Genomic DNA, 21045 nt, shown 5'->3' on the forward strand with positions numbered 1-21045 from the left:
AGGAAACTAATCAATCTAATCATGTGGACCACAGCCTTGTCTAACTCAATGAAACTATGAGTCATGCTGTGTAGGGCCACCCAAGACAGACGGGTCATGGTGGAGAATTCTGACAAAATGTGGTCCACTGAACAAGGGAATGTCAAACCACTTCAGTGTTCCTGCCTTGAGAACCCCATGAACAGTATGAAAAGGCAAAAAGATAGGACACTGAAAGTTGAACTCCCCAGGTTGGTAGCTGCCCAGTATGCTACTAGAGATCAGTGGAGAAGTAACTCCAGAAAGAATGAAGAGACAGAGCCAAAGCAAAAACAATACCCAGTTGTGGATGTGACTGGTGATAGAAGCAAGGTCTGATGCTGTAAAGAGCAATATTGCATAGGAACCTGGAATGTTAGGTCCATGAATCAAGGGAAATTGGAAGTGGTCAAACGAGATGGTGAGAGTGAACATCGACATTCTAGGAATCACCGAACTAAAATGGACTGGAATGGGTGAATTTAACTCAGATGACCTGAGTTAATTTATGTCTACTACTGTGGGCAGGAATCCCTTAGAAGAAGTGGAGTAGCCATCATGGTCAACAAAAGAGTCCGAAACACAGTACTTGGATGCAGTCTCAAAAAGGTCAGTTTTCATTCCACTCCAAAGAAAGGCAATGCCAAAGAATGTTCAAACTACTGCACAATTGCACTCATGCTAGTAAAGTAATGCTCAGAATTCTCCAAGCCAGGTTTCAGCAATATGTGAATCATGAACTTCCAGATGTTCAAGCTGGTTTTAGAAAAGGCAGAGGAACCAGAGATCGAATTGCCAACATCTGTTGGATCATCAAAAAAGCAAGAGAGTTCCAAAACACTTCTGCTTTATTGACTATGCCGTGCCTTTGACTGTGTGGATCACCACAAACTGTGGAAAATTCTGAAAGAGATGGGAATACCAGACCACCTGACCTGCCTCTTGAGAAATCTGTATGCAGGTCAGGCAGCAACAGTTAAAACTGGACCTAGAAGAACAGACTGGTTCAAAATAGAAAAAGGAGTACCTCAGAGCTGTATATTGTCAGCCTTTTTATTTAACTTATATGTAGAGTACATCATGAGAAACGCTGGGCTAGATGAAACAAAAGTTGGAATCAAGATTGCCGGGAGAAATATCAAATAACCTCAGATATGCAGACGACACCACCCTTATGGCAAAAGTGAAGAACTAAAGAGCCTCTTGTTGAAAGTGAAAGAGGAGAGAGTGAAAAAGTTGGCTTAAAGCTCAACATTCAGAAAACTAAGATCATGGCATCCAATCCCATCACTTCATGGCAAATAGATGGGGAAACAGTGGCAGACTTTATTTTGGGGGGCTCCAAAATCACTGCATATCGTGACTGCAGCCATGAAATTAAAAGACACTTACTCCTTGAAAGAAAAGTTATGACCAATCCAGACAGCATTTTAAAAAGCGGAGACAGTACTTTGCCAACAAAGGTCTGTCTAGTCAAGGCTATGGTTTTTCCAGTGGTCATGTATGGATGTGAGAGTTGGACTATAAAGAAAACTGACCCAGGTGGGATGCATGAGACAAGTGCTCGGGCCTTGTGCACTGAGAAGACCGAGAGGAATCGGGTGGAGAGGGAGGTGGGAGGGGGGATCGTGATGGGGAATACATGTAACTCCATGGCTGATTCATGTCAATGTATGACAAAACCCACTGAAATGTTCTGAAGTAATTAGCCTCAAACTAATAAAAATAAATGAAAAAAAAAAGTGAGAAAGAAAAAAGAAAAGAAAACTGAGCACCAAAGAATTGATGCTTTTGAACTGTGTTGTTGGAGAAGACTCTTGAGAATCCCTTGGACTATAAGGAGATCCAATCAGTCCATTCTAAAGGAAATCAGTCCTTAATATTCATTAGAAGGACTGATGCTGAAGCTGAAACTCCAGTATTTTGGCCACCTGATGCAAAGAGCTGATTCATTCGAAAAGACCCTGATGCTGGGAAAGACTGAAGGCAGGAGGAGAAGGGGATAACAGAGGATGAGGTGGTTGGATGGCATCACTCAATGAACATAAGTCTGAGTAAACTCCAGGAGTTGGTGATAGACATGGAGGCTTGGCGTGTTGCAGTCCATAGGGTCGCAAAGAGTCAGACAAGACTGAGCAACTTGACTCAGCTGAGTACTGCCAGACCATCTTAACTGTATCCTCAGAGAGGAATATGCAGGTAAAGAAGCAATAGTTAGAACCGGACATGGAACAATGGACTAGTTCAAAATCAGGAATGAAGTACGTCAAGGCTGTATATTGTCACTTTGTTTATTTAACTTATGTGCCGATTACATCATGCAAAATGCTGGATTGAATAGTAAGTCATAAGCTGGAATCAGGGTTGCCGGGAGAAATGTAACCAACTTCAGATATGCAGATAATACCATTCTAATGGCAGAGGGTGAAGAGAAACTAAAGAGCCTCTTGATAAGGGTGAAAGAGGAGAGTGAAAAAGCTGGCTTAAAACTCAACATTCAAAAAAATAAGATCATGGCATCCAGTCCCATTATTTCATAGCAAATAGATGAAGAAAATTGGAAACAGTGACAGATTTTATTTTCTTGGGTTCCAAGATCACTGCAGATGGTGACTGCAGGCATAAAATTAAAAGGCACTTACTCCTTGGAAGAAAAACTATGACAAACGTGGACAGCATATTAAAAAGTGGGGACGTCACTTTGCCAACAAAGGTGTGTATAGTCAAAGTTATGGTTTTTCGGTAGTCATGTATGGATGTGAGAGTTGAACCATAAAGACTGAGCTCCAAAGAATTAGTGCTTGCAAATCGTGGTGCTGGAGGACTCTTGAAAGTTCCTTGGCCTGCAGGAAGATCAAACATTCATTCATCAAACATCAAATATTCCCTGAATACTCATTGGAAGGACTGATGCACTTCTGTGTCTGAAGGTGTATTCCTGATGTATCCACGGAGAGAGATGTATTCCACGTCCACCTATTCCTCCACCATCTTATTCTCACTATATTTATTTTCTTAATTGTTGAATTTTATGGGCCCTTTCATTGAGGAAGAAGACTAATTTGCATTACAGTTGGTCATTCAGAGAGTCAGCCATGTTGTCAGTCACTGAGATCTGTGCAGTGGATATGCAGAACGTATTATCTTGAAATTGTTAATGTAGTTTGTGATGTTAACTTTTTATAATCTTGCAAACAAGTCATGTAAATTCCAAATTGGCTGTGGAAGGTATATATGTATACACACACAGAGACATACATACATTCAAATACTTGTATGTGTGTATATTTGTGTGTGTGTGTGTGTGTGTAATTTTTTAAAGCAGGGGTAGGATGATGTAGTGCTTGTTAGAAAATGAATAAAATATGTGTAATGAAAGAAAATTCTAATTATATGTAATACTACCAGGAGCTTCCAGATAATTCTATAATAATAATAGATACAATTTGTCACTATGCTAGGTGCTTTGAATGAATTGCCCTATTTAGTCATCTCATCAGTTAGGTACTATTATCTTCAATTTAGAGGTGGAAGAAATGGATTTTAAAAGGGAAAATAACTCAACAAGGATCAAGCAACTAGTAAGCAGTTATTTTAGTTTCCTATTGCTGGTATAATGAAATACCACACACTCAGTGGCTTAAAAACCCTTATAGTTCTGGAGGTGAGAAATGTGAAATGGGCCTCTCTGTGTGGAAACCAAGGTGTTAGGGTTGTGTTTCTTCTGGAGGTTCCTGGGGAGAATCTATTTCCTCCCTCTTCCAACTCACAGAGGCTGCCCAGTTTCCTTATCTTGGTGGCCCTTTCCTCCATCGTTGGAGTCAGCAACATCATCAAGTTTGTCTCACACTGCCCCCTGTCTGGTTCTCTCTTCTAATTCTCTCTTCCCCATTTAAGGACCCTTGTGATTAAAGTAAACCCACTCAGATCGTTCAGGACAGTCTCCCTAGATCAGGGTCATCTGATTAGCAACCTCAGTTCCATCTGCTACCTAATTCTCTTCCACCATCTGACCTAACCCACCCAAAGATTCTGGATATTAGGTTCTCACCCTACGTCAGGGCCGTTAAAGTGCTGCCACAGTGGTGTGACTTGAACTAGTACCCACCTCTGTCTCTAAAGCCATTCCTTCACAGACTTGAAACCCCCCATCCCAGAGGTGGTTTTTCAGAGTGGTTTTGCCCTTATTGAACATTATCTCAATAAGGGTTGGATAACTTTCATAATACTGAAAACTTTTGTTGTTGTGGTTCAGTCGCTCAGTCGTGTCCATCTCTTTGCAACCCCATGAACCGCAGCACCCCAGGCCTCCCTGTCCATCACCAGCTTCCGGAGCTTACTCAAACTCATGTTCATTGAGTCGGCGATGCCATCCAACCATCTCATCCTCTGTCGTCCCCAACTCTCCCCCACCCTCGATCTTTCCCAGCATCAGGGTCTTTTCCAATGAGTCAGTTCCTCCCTTCAGGTGATCAAAGTATTGGACCTTCAGCTTCAGCATCAGTCCTTCTAATGAATATTCTGTAAATTTTCCTTTCTCATTATAACATAGAAAGTGATCACATTTATACATTGCAGGTGCCCAGTGGGCTTTCCTGGTTGCGCAGTGGTAAACAATCTACCTGCCAGTACAAGAGACATCATTTCGATCCCTGAGTTGGGAAGAACCCCTGGAGAAGGAAATGGCAACCCACTCCAGTATTCTTACATGGAGAATCCCATGGGCAGAGGAGCCTGGCAGACTGCACTCTATGAATCGCAAAAGAGTCGGACATGACTTAATGACTAAAACACCAGCAACAACAGGTGCCCGGTACATTTGAAAACGTTTAATTGACAGAAAAAGAGGACCATTATTAGAATTTAAGAGTCCTAAATACAATTCCTTGTGACATCTTGAAATTTAAATACTAAGTATTATCATTTAAAAGTTCCTACTACTTAGTTACTGTTAGTGACCTGATTCCTGGTATTTGGGCATTGTTTCAAATAAGAATCATTATATATGTTTTTACAATTTTGATATTGATTAACTTATTTCAAAGCTCTTCTTTTCAAACTGATAGCATTGGTTGCCACCAAAGAAGGGAACTGGCTGTCTGAAAGGGGCAAAAGGAAGAATTGTCACTATATTTCCTTTTGTACTTAAAATTTTGATAAATGTGAATGTATAAGGTTAAAACAAGTAAGTAAAAATATTAAATTTTGGAGTAGAATAAATGAACAGCTTCTGTTTTTTTCAGTTTTCACTCTGCCAGGATCACCCCTTCTGTGTAATTCTTTGAGGAAAATGAGTTCTCAAGGAGGAAAACCTGAACCTAGCAAACAACCTCTTAAGAAGCCAAAGTTACCAGAAGGTCGTTTTGATGCGCCAGAAGATTCCAATTTAGAGAAGGAACCCCTGACAAGTGAGTATACTTAAACTCCTCTCTTAATGTCTGAGGTCTCAAAGTGTTTCTGTTACTGAGAAAAAAATTAAAGATGCATATTATTGTTTATAGTTCTTCATTAACAGTAATAAAGAATATTTCAACAATGAATAAAATTGCTGTATTGACCATCAATATGTATGGGTTTTAAAAAGAGATTTATAGCCCCTTGGCAGTGATTGATTATATTTGTTCATGTATTTGATTCCATTATTGACATGAAAAAATATATGAATTAAGACCTACTTTGATGCAAATAATGGAAACCTACTTAAACAGCCTAAACAGAAGGTAGGGTGTGTTGTTAGTAAGGTGCAGGGAACAGGTTAGGCTCTCTAGGGCAGTGATGCTGCTGGCCATTGGAGGAAGATGGACCTCAGGACTAAGCACTGTGGAAACCAGATAGTTTCCCTTCTTCTCTTGTCTCTGGCTGACACTGAACTGTTTTCTGTCTCCATACTCCCTTCTGAGTCCACTGGGCAGAAAGTAACTGCTCCTAGCAGCTACTCAGTTCAAGAGACTAACTAAACTGAGAATACAGTTTCTTAGTCTTAGTTTCAAATTTCTTAAGAAGAAAACTCACTGGCCCAGCTTGGATCTGGCGTCCACAGCTAAGTCAGCCAGTGGCCAGGGTCCTGGGTCACAAGTGAAAGAGATTGTTCTCACTGTGACCATGTGATTTGGGGAAAGAAGGGGAAGTTTGGAGAATAGAGAGTTTTTCTGGAGAGGAAGGATGATAGACCAAACATTATTTTGTATTCAGTATGTACAAATTTTGGCTCATGTGTTAAAGCTCTGGTTTTTTTTAAAGTACTGCTTTGTTTTCATGCTGTACCCTTCTGTACCTTTGAATTGTGGAAAATGTGCAAATATTAGCTATTCAAAAAGTAGTATCTCATACAGCATAAATGTAAACATGCCACTTTTTAACTTTGGCAAGGTTGCCCTGCTTGTGTGATTTTTCCAGTTTCATGAGAGGTAACCCATCTATATAGTGAAGCATCCTAGGTGAGAATATACCAATAGAGGATACAGGGACCTGTGTCTGGAATTCTTTCTAGAACATAAAACTTTGGGATTTTGCTCACTCGTGAAATATTTCAGTTATGTCACTGTACCAAGCCCAGTCTAATAAGCAGATCAACCAGCCAAGATGATGGAGACTTCTAAAAGTTGTTATAATCTGGAGGTAAAATGTTCCTTTGAAGGTTTTAGCTAAGCACAAAAATCTGAGAGGAAAGATTTCCTTATAGTGTCTCACACAAAAGCAGCAGTCTCAAAAATAGACCCTCACATATATGCTTAAGTAATTCTTGACAAGCATGCCGAGACCATTCAGTGGGGAAAAGAACAGTCTTTTCAACAAGTGGTGCTTTGAAAACTGGATATTCACATGCAAAAGAATGAAATTGGACCCCTTACCTTATACCATATTCAAAAACTAACTGTAAGTATATCAAAGACCTAAACTTAAGAGGCAAAACTGTAAAACTCTTAGAAGAAAATTGGAGAAAATCTTTATGCCCTTGGATTTGACAATGATTTCGTGCATGTGACACCAAAAGCCCAACCAGCAAACATAAAAATACATGAATAAGACACCATCAAAATTAAGAAATGTTGTTTATCCAAGAACATTATCAAGAAAGTGAAAAAAATAACCTACAGAATGGGGGAAGATATTTGTAAATCATATGTCTGAAAAGAATTAATATCCAGAATACAAAAAAATTACAACTCAACAACAAAAACAACTCAATTCAAAAATGGGCAAACAACTCGAATAGACATTTCTTCAAAGAAGATATACAAATGACCAACATACATTTGAAAAGATGCTCAACATCACTAATCATTAAGGAAATAAAAATCAAAACCACGGCAACACACCATTTCACACCATCTCTGTAGTTTAAGAAAAACTGGAAAATAATAACTAATGGTGACAGTGTGGAGAAATTGGAACCACACGTTTCTGGTAGGAATGTAAAATGATACAGCAATGGAAAACAGTTTTGCAACTTCCCGAAAAGTAAAATATAGAACTACCATGTGACCTTGCAATTTTACTCCTACATATAAATCCAAAATAATTAAACAGAGACTTAAACAGATATCTGCACATCCATGCTGTATTCACAATAGCCAAAAGATAGAAACAACTTAGCTGTCCATTGATGAATAGATGAACAAAGGGTATTCTGTACACATAGTGAGGTACTGTTCAGTCCTAAAAAGGAACGGCATTTTGATATATGCCATAACATGGGTGGACCTTGAAACATTATGCTTAGTGAAACAAGACAGACACGGAAGGACTATTATATGATTTCACCTACACTAGGTATGCAGAGTATGCAAATTCATAAATTCAGAAGGTAGATTAGAGGTCACCAAGGTCTAGCGGGAAGGGGGAAGGGAAAGTTTGTTTAGGGGGTACATAGTTTATACTGGGGATGATGAAAAGTTTGGGCCATAGTGTTTTGGTTACACAGCATTGTGAATGTTTAATGTCACTGAATTGTACCCTTATAAATGGTTAGATATATATTAGATACAAAGAAGAAAGCATATTTCAACAGTTAATCATCTGTCTGACATTGCTACACATTCATCTTAATTTTTGGGTTACTGAAGTTTATGTTGAAGCGACATTACCAAATCCAGCAGATGATTTGCAGTCTTCATTTTATCTGAACTGTCTACAAGCTTTGACAGTAACGAGTACTACTTACGGAAATCTTCTGTTTTGGTTTCGGTTATGCTGTCTTTAGTTTCTCATTCTACTTCTTTAAACATTTCTTCCTGGTCTCTTTTTTAAACTCCTCTGTATCTGCTCAACTCCCAAATGTATGTATTTGCCAGATCTTTGTGCTCAGCCCTCTAAACATTCCTGCTGCTGCTGCTAAGTTGCTTCAGTCATATCTGACTCTGTGCAACCCCATAGACGACAGCCCACCAGGCTCCTCCATCCCTGGGATTCTCCAGGCAAGAAGACTGGAGTGGGTTGCCATTTCCTTCTCCAATGCATGCATGCATGCTAAGTCACTTCAGACATGTCTGACTCTCTGCAACCCTATGGACAGCAGCCCACCAGGCTCCTCTGTCCACAGGATTCTCTACGCAATGATACTGGAGTGGGTTGCCATTTCCTTCTCCACTAAACATTCCTGGAAGACCTCATATCTTCTGAGATTATCGGAAATATCATGTATGTGTTGATGATTACACATTTATACATTTAGTCACACCTCTCTCCTGAGCTGCTCCTATCTATGACTGCAACGTCTTTGTTTGCATATTCAGATATATTTCAGATTAATATATCTAAAACTGAACTCATCCTCTTCCCTGTGTTCCCTTCCACCAGGCCTACTCCGGGCCTCTTCCTTCTGGATTCCCAATATACCCCATCAACCCAGTCACCCAAGCCTGAAATCTGGGGATAATCCTGCACTCCTACCTCTTCCTGTGGCCTGGATCCAATCACTAACCAAGTCTTTTTGGTTCTACTTTCTTAACATCTCTCAAATTCACCCCCTCTTTTCCATTCTATTGTTGTTCAGTCCCCAAGTCGCATCCATGTCTTTGCGACCTCATGGACTGCAGCACGCAAGACATCCCTGTCCTTCACTATCTCCCAGAGTCTGCTCAGTTTCATGTCCATCGAGTCCGTGATGCTATCTAACCATCTCATCCTCTGCCACCCTTCTCCTTGTGCCTTCAGTCTTTCCCAGCATCAGGGTCTTTTCCAGTGAGTCGGCTCTTCTCATCGAGTGGCTGAAGTATTGGAGCTTCAGCGTCAGCATCAGTCCTTCCAATGAGTATTCAGGGTTGGTTTCTTTTAGGATTGACTGGTTTTCTCTCCTTGCAGTCCAAGGAGTCCATCCTATTAATAGAGCCTAAATTCTGGCTGTCTCTAGTTCTTTTGGTCTCCTAACAAGTCTGTCCTCTTCCTCTTCTAATCTAGTCTCACAGCCTCTAGTACATACTTTATGGCTATCCACCCTGTCTGATGCAAAGGTGAAAAGAGGAAAGGAGAATGAAATATGTAGATTACTATGAACAGGACACTGTGTGGTAACCGTCATGAGAGATACACAGAAAAAGGTCAGAGAGAAGTAGACAAAAGAGAGAACATTTGAGCTGAGGTTTAAAGGAACAGTGAAACCGTGATAAGTAGATGGGAGTTGTGGGGGAATGTTTCCAATAAAGAGAAAAAGGAATCAGAAAGAAAGGACTGGGAACATGACACATGAAAGAAGTAGCCAGTGCATAAACTGTGTATAGTGGATTAATAGAAAATAAGGCTGGAAAAGTAGATTCGGTTCAAATCTGAGAGGACTTGAAGTAAATGGGGTTTTTGCAGTGGACAGTGAGGAATACACTGAATGTTACTGGATGGAGATTGTTTTAATCATCTTAAAGTATAATCTGCATATAATAATATTTACCCATTTTAAATGAAACAGTTCATTAAATTTTAACATGATTACAGTCGTGTAACCAACACAAAGAATAACACAGTTCCACCCCTCAAAGACTCCCATGCCTCTTTATACTTAGTCTCATTCTCACATCCCCCTGGCAACCTTTGATCTCTATCACTATAGTTATGCCTTCTTTTTGTAGAATTTTAGCCAAATCATACAGTAGATAGTCTTTTGTGTCTGCCTTGTTTCATTTAATATGAATGGGGGTGGTATTCTGTTTTTTGAAATACTAATTCAGCTTTCTATGCAGGTTAGGCTAGAGCCATGAGAGTTAAAAAACAGAGATGAGTTAGAAATCTATTGCATTCATCTAGAATGAGACTCAGAACATGATTTGGAGTTAATTTTGGACACTCAACCTCCAGAACTATAAGAAAATTAATTTCTGTTTTTTAAACCACCCAGTTTCTGGTATTTGATTATGGCAGCCCAGGCTGCACTAAGGCACCAGTGAGTCCCACAGATGTGGGAGAGGGAAAGCTTCCACTCAAGAGGCTTTCAAAGAAGTCAAAGCAAGGAGTTCTTTAGAAAACAGAATAATGATGAGGGGGAAGGACAGTTTATTCACAGTCGAGATAGAATTTTTATTTATTTATTTTTTTTTTATTTACATGTATTCCCAATCCCGATCCCCCCTCCCACCTCCCTCTCCACCCGATTCCTCTGGGTCTTCCCAGTGCACCAGGCCGGAGCACTTGTCTCGTGCATCCCACCTGGGCTGGTGATCTGTTTCACCATAGATAGTATACATGCTGTTCTTTTGAAATATCCCACCCTCACATTCTCCCACAAAGTTCAAAAGTCTGTTCTGTATTTCTGTGTCTCTTTTTCTAAATGAATGAATATTTGAAAATTTTCTAGGTAAATTCTGTATCTCCTTTCTTTTGCTTAGAGAGGGACTACAAGATTTGGATGACGATTTAGTTTTCTAAAGAGACATAGTTTGGGGAGGTTGATTGAGATGATGGAGTAAAAGGACATGGAGCTCAACTTCCCTCATGAACACATCAAAAATACAACTACATATGGAACAGTTTTCAGTGGAAACTGGCAGAAAGAGTGGTATAATCAAGGCTGTAAGAAAGATCCACACATAATTGGGTTGGAAGGAAAGAAAAGTGATCAGGTCAGGATCCATGCCTCTTGGGAGAGGACTCAGAGGAAATGGGAGAGTACATGATGGAGACATACTCTAGGGAATGAGCTGTAAGAGCCACAGATTGGGTGCTCCCGTCCTGGTATCTTACACAGTGGAGGCAAGCCCCCTTGGCTGGTTGGATGGCGACTGGGACTAACAGGAAGGCAGTGGGATACCTGGACTCTGCTTATGAGGAGGGTGCATGCAGGCTTAACCCAGAGGCAGGACAGAGAGAGGTCTGCTCCAGCAGCTGCCAGCTTTCCTGTGACTACATCAGTGTGCACCTCAACCCAAGACAAGCCAGTTCCCTGGCCCCATTCACACCATGTCGTGTGGCCCTGAATCTGGTAGCCACAGCCAGAAAGAAGATTCAGCCATAGGATGCAGAGGTGATCCAGTCCCAGCGTGGCTGGCATGAGTTGAGAACCTGGACAGACCCCATTTGCTTTGAAACTTCCCACTCTGGGGCAAGGAGAGAGGAGAAGACACACTTAAAGGGAACAGAAGCAGCTCATGCCTGACCTTTGGGTTTCAGCTCCAGCAACCCGGGGTCATACCTCACCCCCAATAGGGCAGTGATAGTTACCTAGCTGTGGCAAGGAGAGTCCCATCCCACACCTGACTCCAGCTCTTGCCCCTCCACCACCAGGCCCACCTTCTGCCAAGGAGACGGCTATCCGCACAGCCAGAGGAAAGGCGTGACCTGAAGCCATGTCAGATTCAGGTCTCCCACCAAAGGCATTCAGCGCACACAGTCTGCATAGGGGCATTCCCTCATAAGAGCACTCCTTCGGACAAAATGTTTGATCTAAATTCCTCAAGAAAGAGAAAGTTAAGCAAAATAAAAAGGCAGAGGAATTTCTCTCAATAGAGCATACCCCTGAAAAAACAACTAGTGAAATAGATAACTGACTAGATTAAAAATTTAAAGCATTTGTTATAAAAAATGTTAACTGAATTAGGGGAAAGAATATATATCTGCATAGCAATATTTTTAAGAAGGAACTAGAGAATATAAAAAAACTCCAATCAGAAATGAAGAATTCTTTAGCTGAAGTAAAAAAGCACACTGAAAGGAGTGAGTAGCTGGCTAAGTGACACGGAGAATGCATGTGTGATCTGAAAGACAGAATAATGGACACCACCCAGTCAGAACAGCAAAAAGAAAGGCAAATTTTTAAAAGTGAAAACAATCCAGGAAATCTTTGGGATAACATATGAGGGGGTTAGAAGGAGAAGAGAGAACGAGGAGATGGAAAATGTATTTGAGGAAATTATGACTGAAAAATTTCACAATCTGAAGAAGAAAACAGGTACTGGAAGAGGGTCCCAAGAAGATGAATCCAAACAAATGCGCTCCAAGACATACCAACATACCATAAAATGGCAAATGTTGAAGAGAGAATTCTGAAGGATGCAAGAGAAAAATTATCATATACAAGGGAATCCCTATAAATCTATCACCTGATTTCGTTGCAGAAACTTTACAGACCAGAAGGGAGCAGCAGATATATTCAAAATCCCAAAAGGGAAAACCCGTAACCCATGGTACTCTTCCCAGCAAGATTATCATTAAAATAGGAGTGATGAAGAGCACATCAGATAAACAAAAACAGAATTCATCATTACTGAATTTACCCTAAAAGAAATGTTGAAGGGACTTCTCTAAGTGAAAAAGCAGTCCACTATAGGGAAGGGGAAATCATGCTATAAAAGGCAAATGTATAGTGAGGACTAAGGACCACCCTGCTTATTTAACTTATATGCATAGTACATCATGAAAAACGCTGGGCTGGAAGAAGCACAAGGTGGAATCAAGATTGCCGGGAGAAATATCAATAACATCAGATATGCAGATGACACCACTCTTATGGCAGAAAGTGAAGAGGAACTAAAAAGCCTCTTGATGAAAGTGAAAGAGGAGAGTGAAAAAGTTGGCTTAAACCTCAACATTCAGAAAACTAAGATCATGGCATCTGGTCCCATCACCTCATGGGAAATAGATGGGGAGACAGTGGAAACATTGTCAGACTTTATTTTTGGGGGCTCCAAAATCACTGCAGATGGTGACTGCAGCCATAAAATTAAAAGATGCTTACTCCTTGGAAGGAAAGTTATGACCAACCTAGATAGCATATTACAAAGCAGAGACATTACTTTGCCAACAAAGGTCCGTCTGATCAGGGCTGTGGTTTTTCCAGTGGTCATGTATGGATGTGAGAGTTGGACTGTGAAGGAAGCTGAGCACCGAAAAATTGATGTTTTTGAACTGTGGTGTTGGAGAAGACTCTTGAGAGTCCCTTGGACTGCAAGGAGATCCAACCAGTCCATCCTGAAGAAGATCAGTCCTGGGTGTTCATTGGAAGGACTGATGCTGAAGCTGAAACTCCAATACTTTGGCCACCTCATGCGAAGAGTTGACTCGTAGGAAAAGACCCTGATGCTGGGAGGGATTGGGGGCAGGAGGAGAAGGGGACAACAGAGGATGAGATGGATGGATGGCATCACCGACTCGGTAGACATGAGTTTGAGTAAACTCCAGGAGTTTATGATGGACAGGGAGGCCTGGCGTGCTGCTATTCATGGGGTTGCAAAGAGTCGGACACGACTGAGCGACTGAACTGAACTGAACTGAAGGACCACCAGTTAAATAAGTGTGAACACACTCAATCTTCTCCAATTCTTTGTGACCCCATAGACTGTAGCCCACCAGGATCCTCTGTTCATGGGACTTTTTTTTCAGGCAAGAATACTGGAGTGGATTGCCATTTCTTTCTCCAGGGGATCTTCCTGACCCTGGAATCAAACCCACATCTTGTGCATTTCCTGCATTAGCAGGTGGGTGGATTCTTTACCACTGAACCACCAGGGAAGCCTCATACCTATCAATAATTACTTTAAATGTCAAAGGGCTAAATACTCTAAAGACTTAGGGTGGCTAATTTAATTAAAAATGAGGTCCTCTATATGCTGCCTACAAGAGACTCACTTCAGAACTAAAGACAGAGACTTAAAGTGAAGGAATTGAAACAGTTATTTCATGCAAATAAAAATGGCAAGAAAGCAGGGGTAGCAATACTCAGATAAAGTAGACTTTAAACAAAGACTGTAACAGCATATGAAGAAGGGCATTATAATAATGATAAAGGGGTCAATTTAATAAGAGGATATTATCATTAACATATTTGCTGCTGATACAGGAACACCTAAACATATAAAGCAAATATTAACAGAAAAAAAGAGAGAAATTGATAATAACACAAAAATAGTAGGGTACTTACACCATACTTATATTAATGGGCAAATCATCCAGACAGGAAATTAGTAGGGAAACACTGGTCTTAAATAATACAATAGACTTCTTGGACTTAATGGATATGTACAGGACATTACATCCAAAAAAAAAGAATGCACATTCTTTTCAAGTGCACATGAAACATTCTCCAGGATAGAACACATGCTAGGCCATAAAAGAAGTCCCAGCAAATATGAGAGGATAGAAATTATATCAAACATTTTTTTCTGACCATAGCAGTACAAAACTAAAAATTTATTACAGAGAGAAAAATGGGTAAAGAGCAAATACTTAGACACTAAACAGCATGCTATTAAAAAACAATGGGTCAATAAAGAAATCAAAGAGGAAATGAGAAAATGCCTCAAAACCAAAGAAAATGAAAGTGCAGCACTCCAAAATCTATGGGGTACAGCAAAAGCAGTTTTAAGAAGGAAGTTTATAGCAATACAGGCCTTCCTCAAGAAAGAAAACAACCTTACTTACCACCTAAAAGAATTAGGAAAAGAAGAACAAACAAAGCCCGAAGTCAGCAATAGGGAGAAAGTAAAGATTAGAGGAAAATAAAGATCAATGAAAACAATAGAAAAGATCAGTGAAACCAAGAGCTGGCTCTTTGGAAAAATGAACAAAACTGGTAAAGTTTAGTCAGAATCACCAAAAAAAAAAAAAAGAAGACCCAAGTAAATGAAAGGAGAACTAACAATGAAAATCACAGAAATACAAAAGAATCACAAATAGTTATATGCCAACGAATTGGACAACCTAGAAGAAATAAATTTCTGGAAACATACAACCTGTCAAGACTGAAAGAAGAAGACTTACACAACTTGGACAGACCAGTCATTATAGTGAAATTGAATCTGTAATTTTAAAACTCCCAGCAAACAAAAATCCAGGACTGGCCAGTTTCAAAGGAGAATTCTACCAAACGTGTAAATAACAGCTAATACCTAACCTTCTCAACCTATTCCAAAAAAGTGAAAAGGTCAGAACACTCAGATTCATTCTACAAGACCACCAGTAATGACCCTGATATCAAAACCATGCAGAGACACTACAACAAAAGAAAGTTACAGGTCAGTATCTTTGATAAATATAGATTCTAAAATCCTCACCAAAATATTAGCAAACTGAATCCAAAATTATATTAAAAGGATTATATACAGTGATCAATTTGAATTTATTTCAGAGACACAAGGATTGTTCAGTATTTACAAATCAATTAATGTGATAGAGTACATTAACAAAAGGAAGGATATAAACCACCTGATTATCTCAATAGATTCAGAAAAACCTTTGAAAAAATTTATTATAAAACTCTTCATCTGAGTGGGTATATAGAGGGAACGTATCTCAACATGATACAGACCACTTATGACAAATCCAAAGCTAACATCATATTCAACAGTAAAAGCTGAAAGCCTTTCGTCTAATTCAGGAACAAGACAGGGATGCCCACTCTTGCCACCTATTTAGCATCATATTGGAAGTTCTAGCCACAGCAGTAGAACAAGGAAGATAAATATGTATGCAAATGTGAAAGAAGTAAGTGTCACTATTAGCAGATGAATGATACTGTATATAAAAATCCCTAAAGTCTCAATCCAAAAACCACTAGAACTAATAAATTCTGTAAAGTTACAGAATATGATTAATATACAGAAATATGTTTCTTTTACATACACTAATAATGAAATATCATAAAAAAGTAAAAAAAAAAAAAAAAAAACTTCTTTAAAATCACATCAAAAAGAATAAAACACCTAGGAATAAACTTAAAGGTGAAAAACCTCTGCTCTGAAAACTGAGACAGTGATGAAGGAAATAGAAGATGATGGAAGAAGTGGGAGGATATCGTGTGCTCTTGAACTGAAAGAGTTAATATTGTTAAAATTACTAGTCTGGGTCATACTACCCAGAGTAACCTGCAGATTAAAGGCAATCCCTGTCAAAATAACCATGTCATTTTTCACAGAACTAGAATAAATAATCCAAACATTCATATAGAACCACAAAAGACCCCCAAATTGCCAAAATAATCCAGAGGAAGAACAGATCTGGAAATATCAAGCTCCCAGAATTCAGACTGTACTACAAAACCACAGTAATCAAAACATCCTGGTACTGGCACAAAAACAGACATATAGATTAATGAAACAACGGAGATCCCAGAAATGAACCCATGCACCTATGGTCAACTAATCTACAACAAAAGAGGCAAGACTATACAATGGAAAAAGAAAGTTGTGTTGGGAAAACTGGACAGCTTCATGTAAAAGACTGAGATTGGAACATTTCCTCACGCGGCATACAGAAATACTCAGTGGATTAAGTATATACATGTAAGACCTGAAACCATAAAGAGAACATAGACATAACACTCTGTGACATAAATTGTAGCAATATTTTTTTTAATCTGTCTCCTAAGCAAAAGAGATAAAAGCAGAAATAAACAGATAGGACCTAATTAAACTTAAAAACTTTTGCACAATGAAGGAAACGGATAAAATGAAAAGACAACCTGTGAAATAAGAGAAAATACTTGCAAACAATTTGACCAACACAGGGTTAATATCCAAATATATAAACAGCTCATACAACTCCATATTAAAAAAAAAAAAAAACCCAATCAAAAAATGGGCAGAAGATGGGAATAGACATTTTTCCAAAGAAGACATACAGGTGGCCAGTAGGCACATGGGAAAAAATGCTCAACATCACTAATTATTAGAGAAATGCAAATCAAAACTACAATGAGGTATCAGCTCACAGTGGTCAGAGTGACCATCATCAAAAAGTCAACAAATAAATACTAGAGAAGGTGTAGAGAAAAGGAAACTTTCATACACTGATGGTGGGAATGTAAATTGGTTCTTACAGTATGGAAAATATTATAGCGTTTCCTCAAAAACCTGAAAATAGAACTACTACATGACCCAGCAATTCCACTAGCATGTATATATCCAAAGAAAGTGAAAACACTAATTTGAAGAGACAGATTGCACCCCAGTGTTCATAGCATTATTTACAATAGCCAAGATACAAAAACAACCTAAATGATCAACAGATTAATGGGTAAAGAAGATGTGGTGTGTACGAGCGCGTGCACACACACACACACACACACACACACACACACACACACAGAGGAATATTATCCAGCCATTAAAAAGAATGAAATCTGCCATTTGCAACAATGGAAATGGACCTCAAGAATATTCTGCTGTAAAAAAAGAGAAAGACAAATACTTGCTTTTCATCTCGTATATGTGGAGCCTAAAAAATAAGAACGGGATATATAGCAAAACAGTTAACAGACTAGCAGGTATAGGAAACTAAACTAGTGGTTACTACTGGGGAGAGGGAAGTGGGGAAGCCAAGATAGGGGTATGGGATTAAGAGATATAGACTACTATCTTCAGGATTTCACTGGTTGTACAGTGGTTAAGAATTTGCCTGCCAGTGCAGGGGAAAGGAATTTCATCCCTGGTTTGGGAAGATTCCAGATACCACAGGGCAGCTTAAGCCAGTGCAAGGACACAATTACTGAGCCTGCACTCCACAGCCACTGAAGTCTACATGCTCCAGAGTCTTTGAGCCTCAGCTCCTGAGCCCACAGCTGCAGCTGCCAACACCCTCACGCACTGGAGCCCACGTGCCACAACTAGAGAGTCCATGCACCTCAATGGAAGATCCCCCGTGACACAGGGAGGATCCTGTATGCCACAGCTAAGACCCAGTGCAGTCAAATAAATGAATATTCATTATGTAAATACCTTTGGAAAAAGAACTGGGTGGTTCTAAAGGCTGGTTCCTCTCCTGCTCTCCCCAGGTACAGTCAGTACAGTGTGTGTGCCGAGAGCAAGACTGCAGCCAGAATGTGTGAATTCAAACTCACTTTCACCACTTAGTAGCTGTGTAACCTTGAGCTCCTCATCTGTAGAGTGGAGATAATAATTGTTCCTGTCCCAAAGGATTATTATGAGCAGTAAATTAATTAATATGTATAAAGTCCTCAGAATTGAGCATGAACTCAAATAGAACATTCCTATTATGAACACCTAGTGTTAACAGTAATAGCAGCTGTTAGGCACATGCAGGAGACCTAGGTTTGATCCCTGGGTTGGGAAGATCCCCTGAAGGAGGGCATGGCAACCCGCTCAGTATTCTTGCCTGGAGAATCCCATGGACAGAGGAGCCTGTTAGGCTGTGGTCCGTGGGGTCACAAAGAGTCAGATACGACTGGGTGACTGAGCACATGCACAGAAATGGCAGTTTCAGGTAGCCAGTTGCTGAAGCCAAAACCGTGTGATGAGGAAAATTAATACTCATAGCCAGAATTAATTGAGCATTCTTATGTACCTGGCACTGTGCCAGACCCTTTACATGCATTTCTTTTTTTATTTCTCAAGATAACAAAGCAGGTATGATTGTCCCCAGTTCACTCATAAAAAAATAAGGCATTGAGTCAAAGTAATGTTCAAAGTAATCTTGTTTCACAGCATTTCAAACCCTGTGGATTTGAAGTCTGTATTCTCTGTACCCCTTTCCTACTGTTCTAATCCAGCCAGTCCCCAGATGAGAGCCTGAGAGGGGTATGAGAATTCTGAGTCATTAATGCAAGTAATAAAGTTGATTGAGTATGAAGATTATATCCTAAAGTGATCTCTCAAGCTGGGAAGAACCATGTTTAGAGTGTTTAAGGACTGCATAGTAGTAGCGTCATCAGTAGTATCCAGCCTCCTTAACTGTCAGCTTAGCACCCTCATCTGCAGAATTGACGATAATGCTTTTCCCACCTCCATTAACTGCTTTTTTTTTTTAACTTATTATTTCTTCAGAATTTCCAGATGATATTAATCCTGTTACAAAAGAGAAAGGTGGACCCAGAGGCCCAGAACCTACCCGATATGGAGATTGGGAACGAAAAGGACGCTGTATTGATTTTTAAGCCACATGTTGTTTAACTGCAGTATCTTTTTCTGATAGTGTACATCTGAATTAACTTATTTTTGATTATTGTCTTTCTGTACATCATTTAAGTCTCCTAATTTCTATAATGTGTTTTAAAATATATGTGATAGCTTTGGAAGAAAATATGCTGCTATAAATTAGGAAAGAGGAAATATTTTTAATTAGCATATTAATTTTAATTTTAATGTTTTGGGGTATTTAAGGGATGATTAGAACTGCAAACTTTCATTTCATCATGTTTCAATTTAAGTTGATCAGTGGTTTATAAGATACAAGTGTAAATAAAACTTTTTAAAAATGATTCTGTTGCCATGTTCTAAGTAATTGTGACTTTTTCAAGGTGAGTTAAGTAGTGCACTACAGTTTGGTAAGGCCACAGTAACAACAGAAAATCTTTAACTCTGGGGCCAATTACTTGGGTTCAAATCCCAGCTCTACTGCTCACTAGCTTATGTAACTTTGGGTAAGTTATTTAACTTCTCTGTGCTTTGGAATCCTTACATGTAAATTGGAGGTAATACTAGTTCCACCGCATAGGACAGTTGCGATGAAATGAGTGACTATGTGTGAACCACTCGGAGCAGTGCATAGCACATACCTCTCAGTGAGTTAGTGATCCTTACATCGTAAATGTATTTTCTCAGGTCTCTAGGCTGCCTGGGAGGAAAGATTTAAAAACTGACATTTGAAATACTTGAGTTGAAATTGTTTTATATGAATATAACATATAAAAAACCACTAGTTAGATATTAGTGATTATTCGCATGGATGAACTAAGCTGAAATGTAGTTTATGTTAGACATTAAGTTCAAGCTAATATGAGAAAAGCAGGGGATGAAACGGGCCAGCTTAGTTAATCAGTTTTGAGCATTCAAAAGCTCCTACCCTGTGGCCTTTGGATAACTGGGTCGGGAAGAGTCAAGTCTAGTTTACAGAGCTGGGATCTGCTGAACCCCTGTAAGGTGTCCTTTGCTCTCCTCTGGCCTCATGCAGCCACCCGGACTGGACCTTCAGCCCCCAGTCTACATTTAAATAACTTGGGAAGGAAGGTTTGCAGAGCATGTAGAATGCAGTAGGCTGGTGATTATGTGATATGAGTTATAAGTGCAGTATTATCTGAGAAGCTTGTAGGAAGGCTTATTTAAGAGAATAAACTTTTTTTGGGGGGGGGTGGAAATAAACTGTTTAAAAAGGGTATCCTACTTCAAACCAACCAGTGTGATAACTGTGATTAGTTATTCAGTCTTTGTATCAGTTATCTCTCTCAGTTAGCATTTGTTCTTCTAATTACAGTTACTGTGTCTGCTGCAAAGTAGTAACCACATTGCTTTAAAAATATTCTATAATTTAGTATACTGTATTGGTCTTTATCTTTCTGCCTTACTTCACTCTGTATAATGGGCTCCAGTTTCATCCATCTCATTAGAACTGATTCAAATGAATTCTTTTTAATGGATGCATGAGACAAGTGCTCGGGGCCGGTGCACTGGGAAGACCCAGAGGGATGGGATGGGGAGGGAGGTGGGAGGGGGGTTCAGGATGGGGAACACATGTAAATCCATGGCTGATTCATGTCAGTTCAGTTCAGTTCAGTTGCTCAGTCCTGTCCGACTCTTTGTGACCCCATGAATCGCAGCACGCCAGGCCTCCCTGTCCATCACAAACTCCCGGAGTCTGCTCAAACTCATGCCCATC

At 39.6% G+C, this 21045-nt stretch overlaps 1 protein-coding gene across 1 annotated transcript in view; it reads left to right on the top strand.

Annotated features, from left to right (window-relative positions):
- The window catches only part of SDHAF4 (succinate dehydrogenase complex assembly factor 4), a 33841-nt gene extending 14190 nt beyond the window's left edge, over positions 1-19651 (top strand). Inside the window, exons 4-5 of the mRNA XM_061131527.1 lie at positions 5262-5426; positions 19218-19651. Of these exons, the coding sequence (XP_060987510.1) occupies positions 5262-5426; positions 19218-19327 (275 nt within the window). The 3' untranslated portion in view covers positions 19328-19651. The remainder of the gene's footprint in view (positions 1-5261; positions 5427-19217) is intronic.
- The last annotated feature ends 1394 nt before the right edge of the window (positions 19652-21045 follow it).

The sequence above is a fragment of the Dama dama genome, chromosome 28, assembly GCF_033118175.1.
Source record: "Dama dama isolate Ldn47 chromosome 28, ASM3311817v1, whole genome shotgun sequence".
NCBI lineage: Eukaryota > Metazoa > Chordata > Mammalia > Artiodactyla > Cervidae > Dama > Dama dama.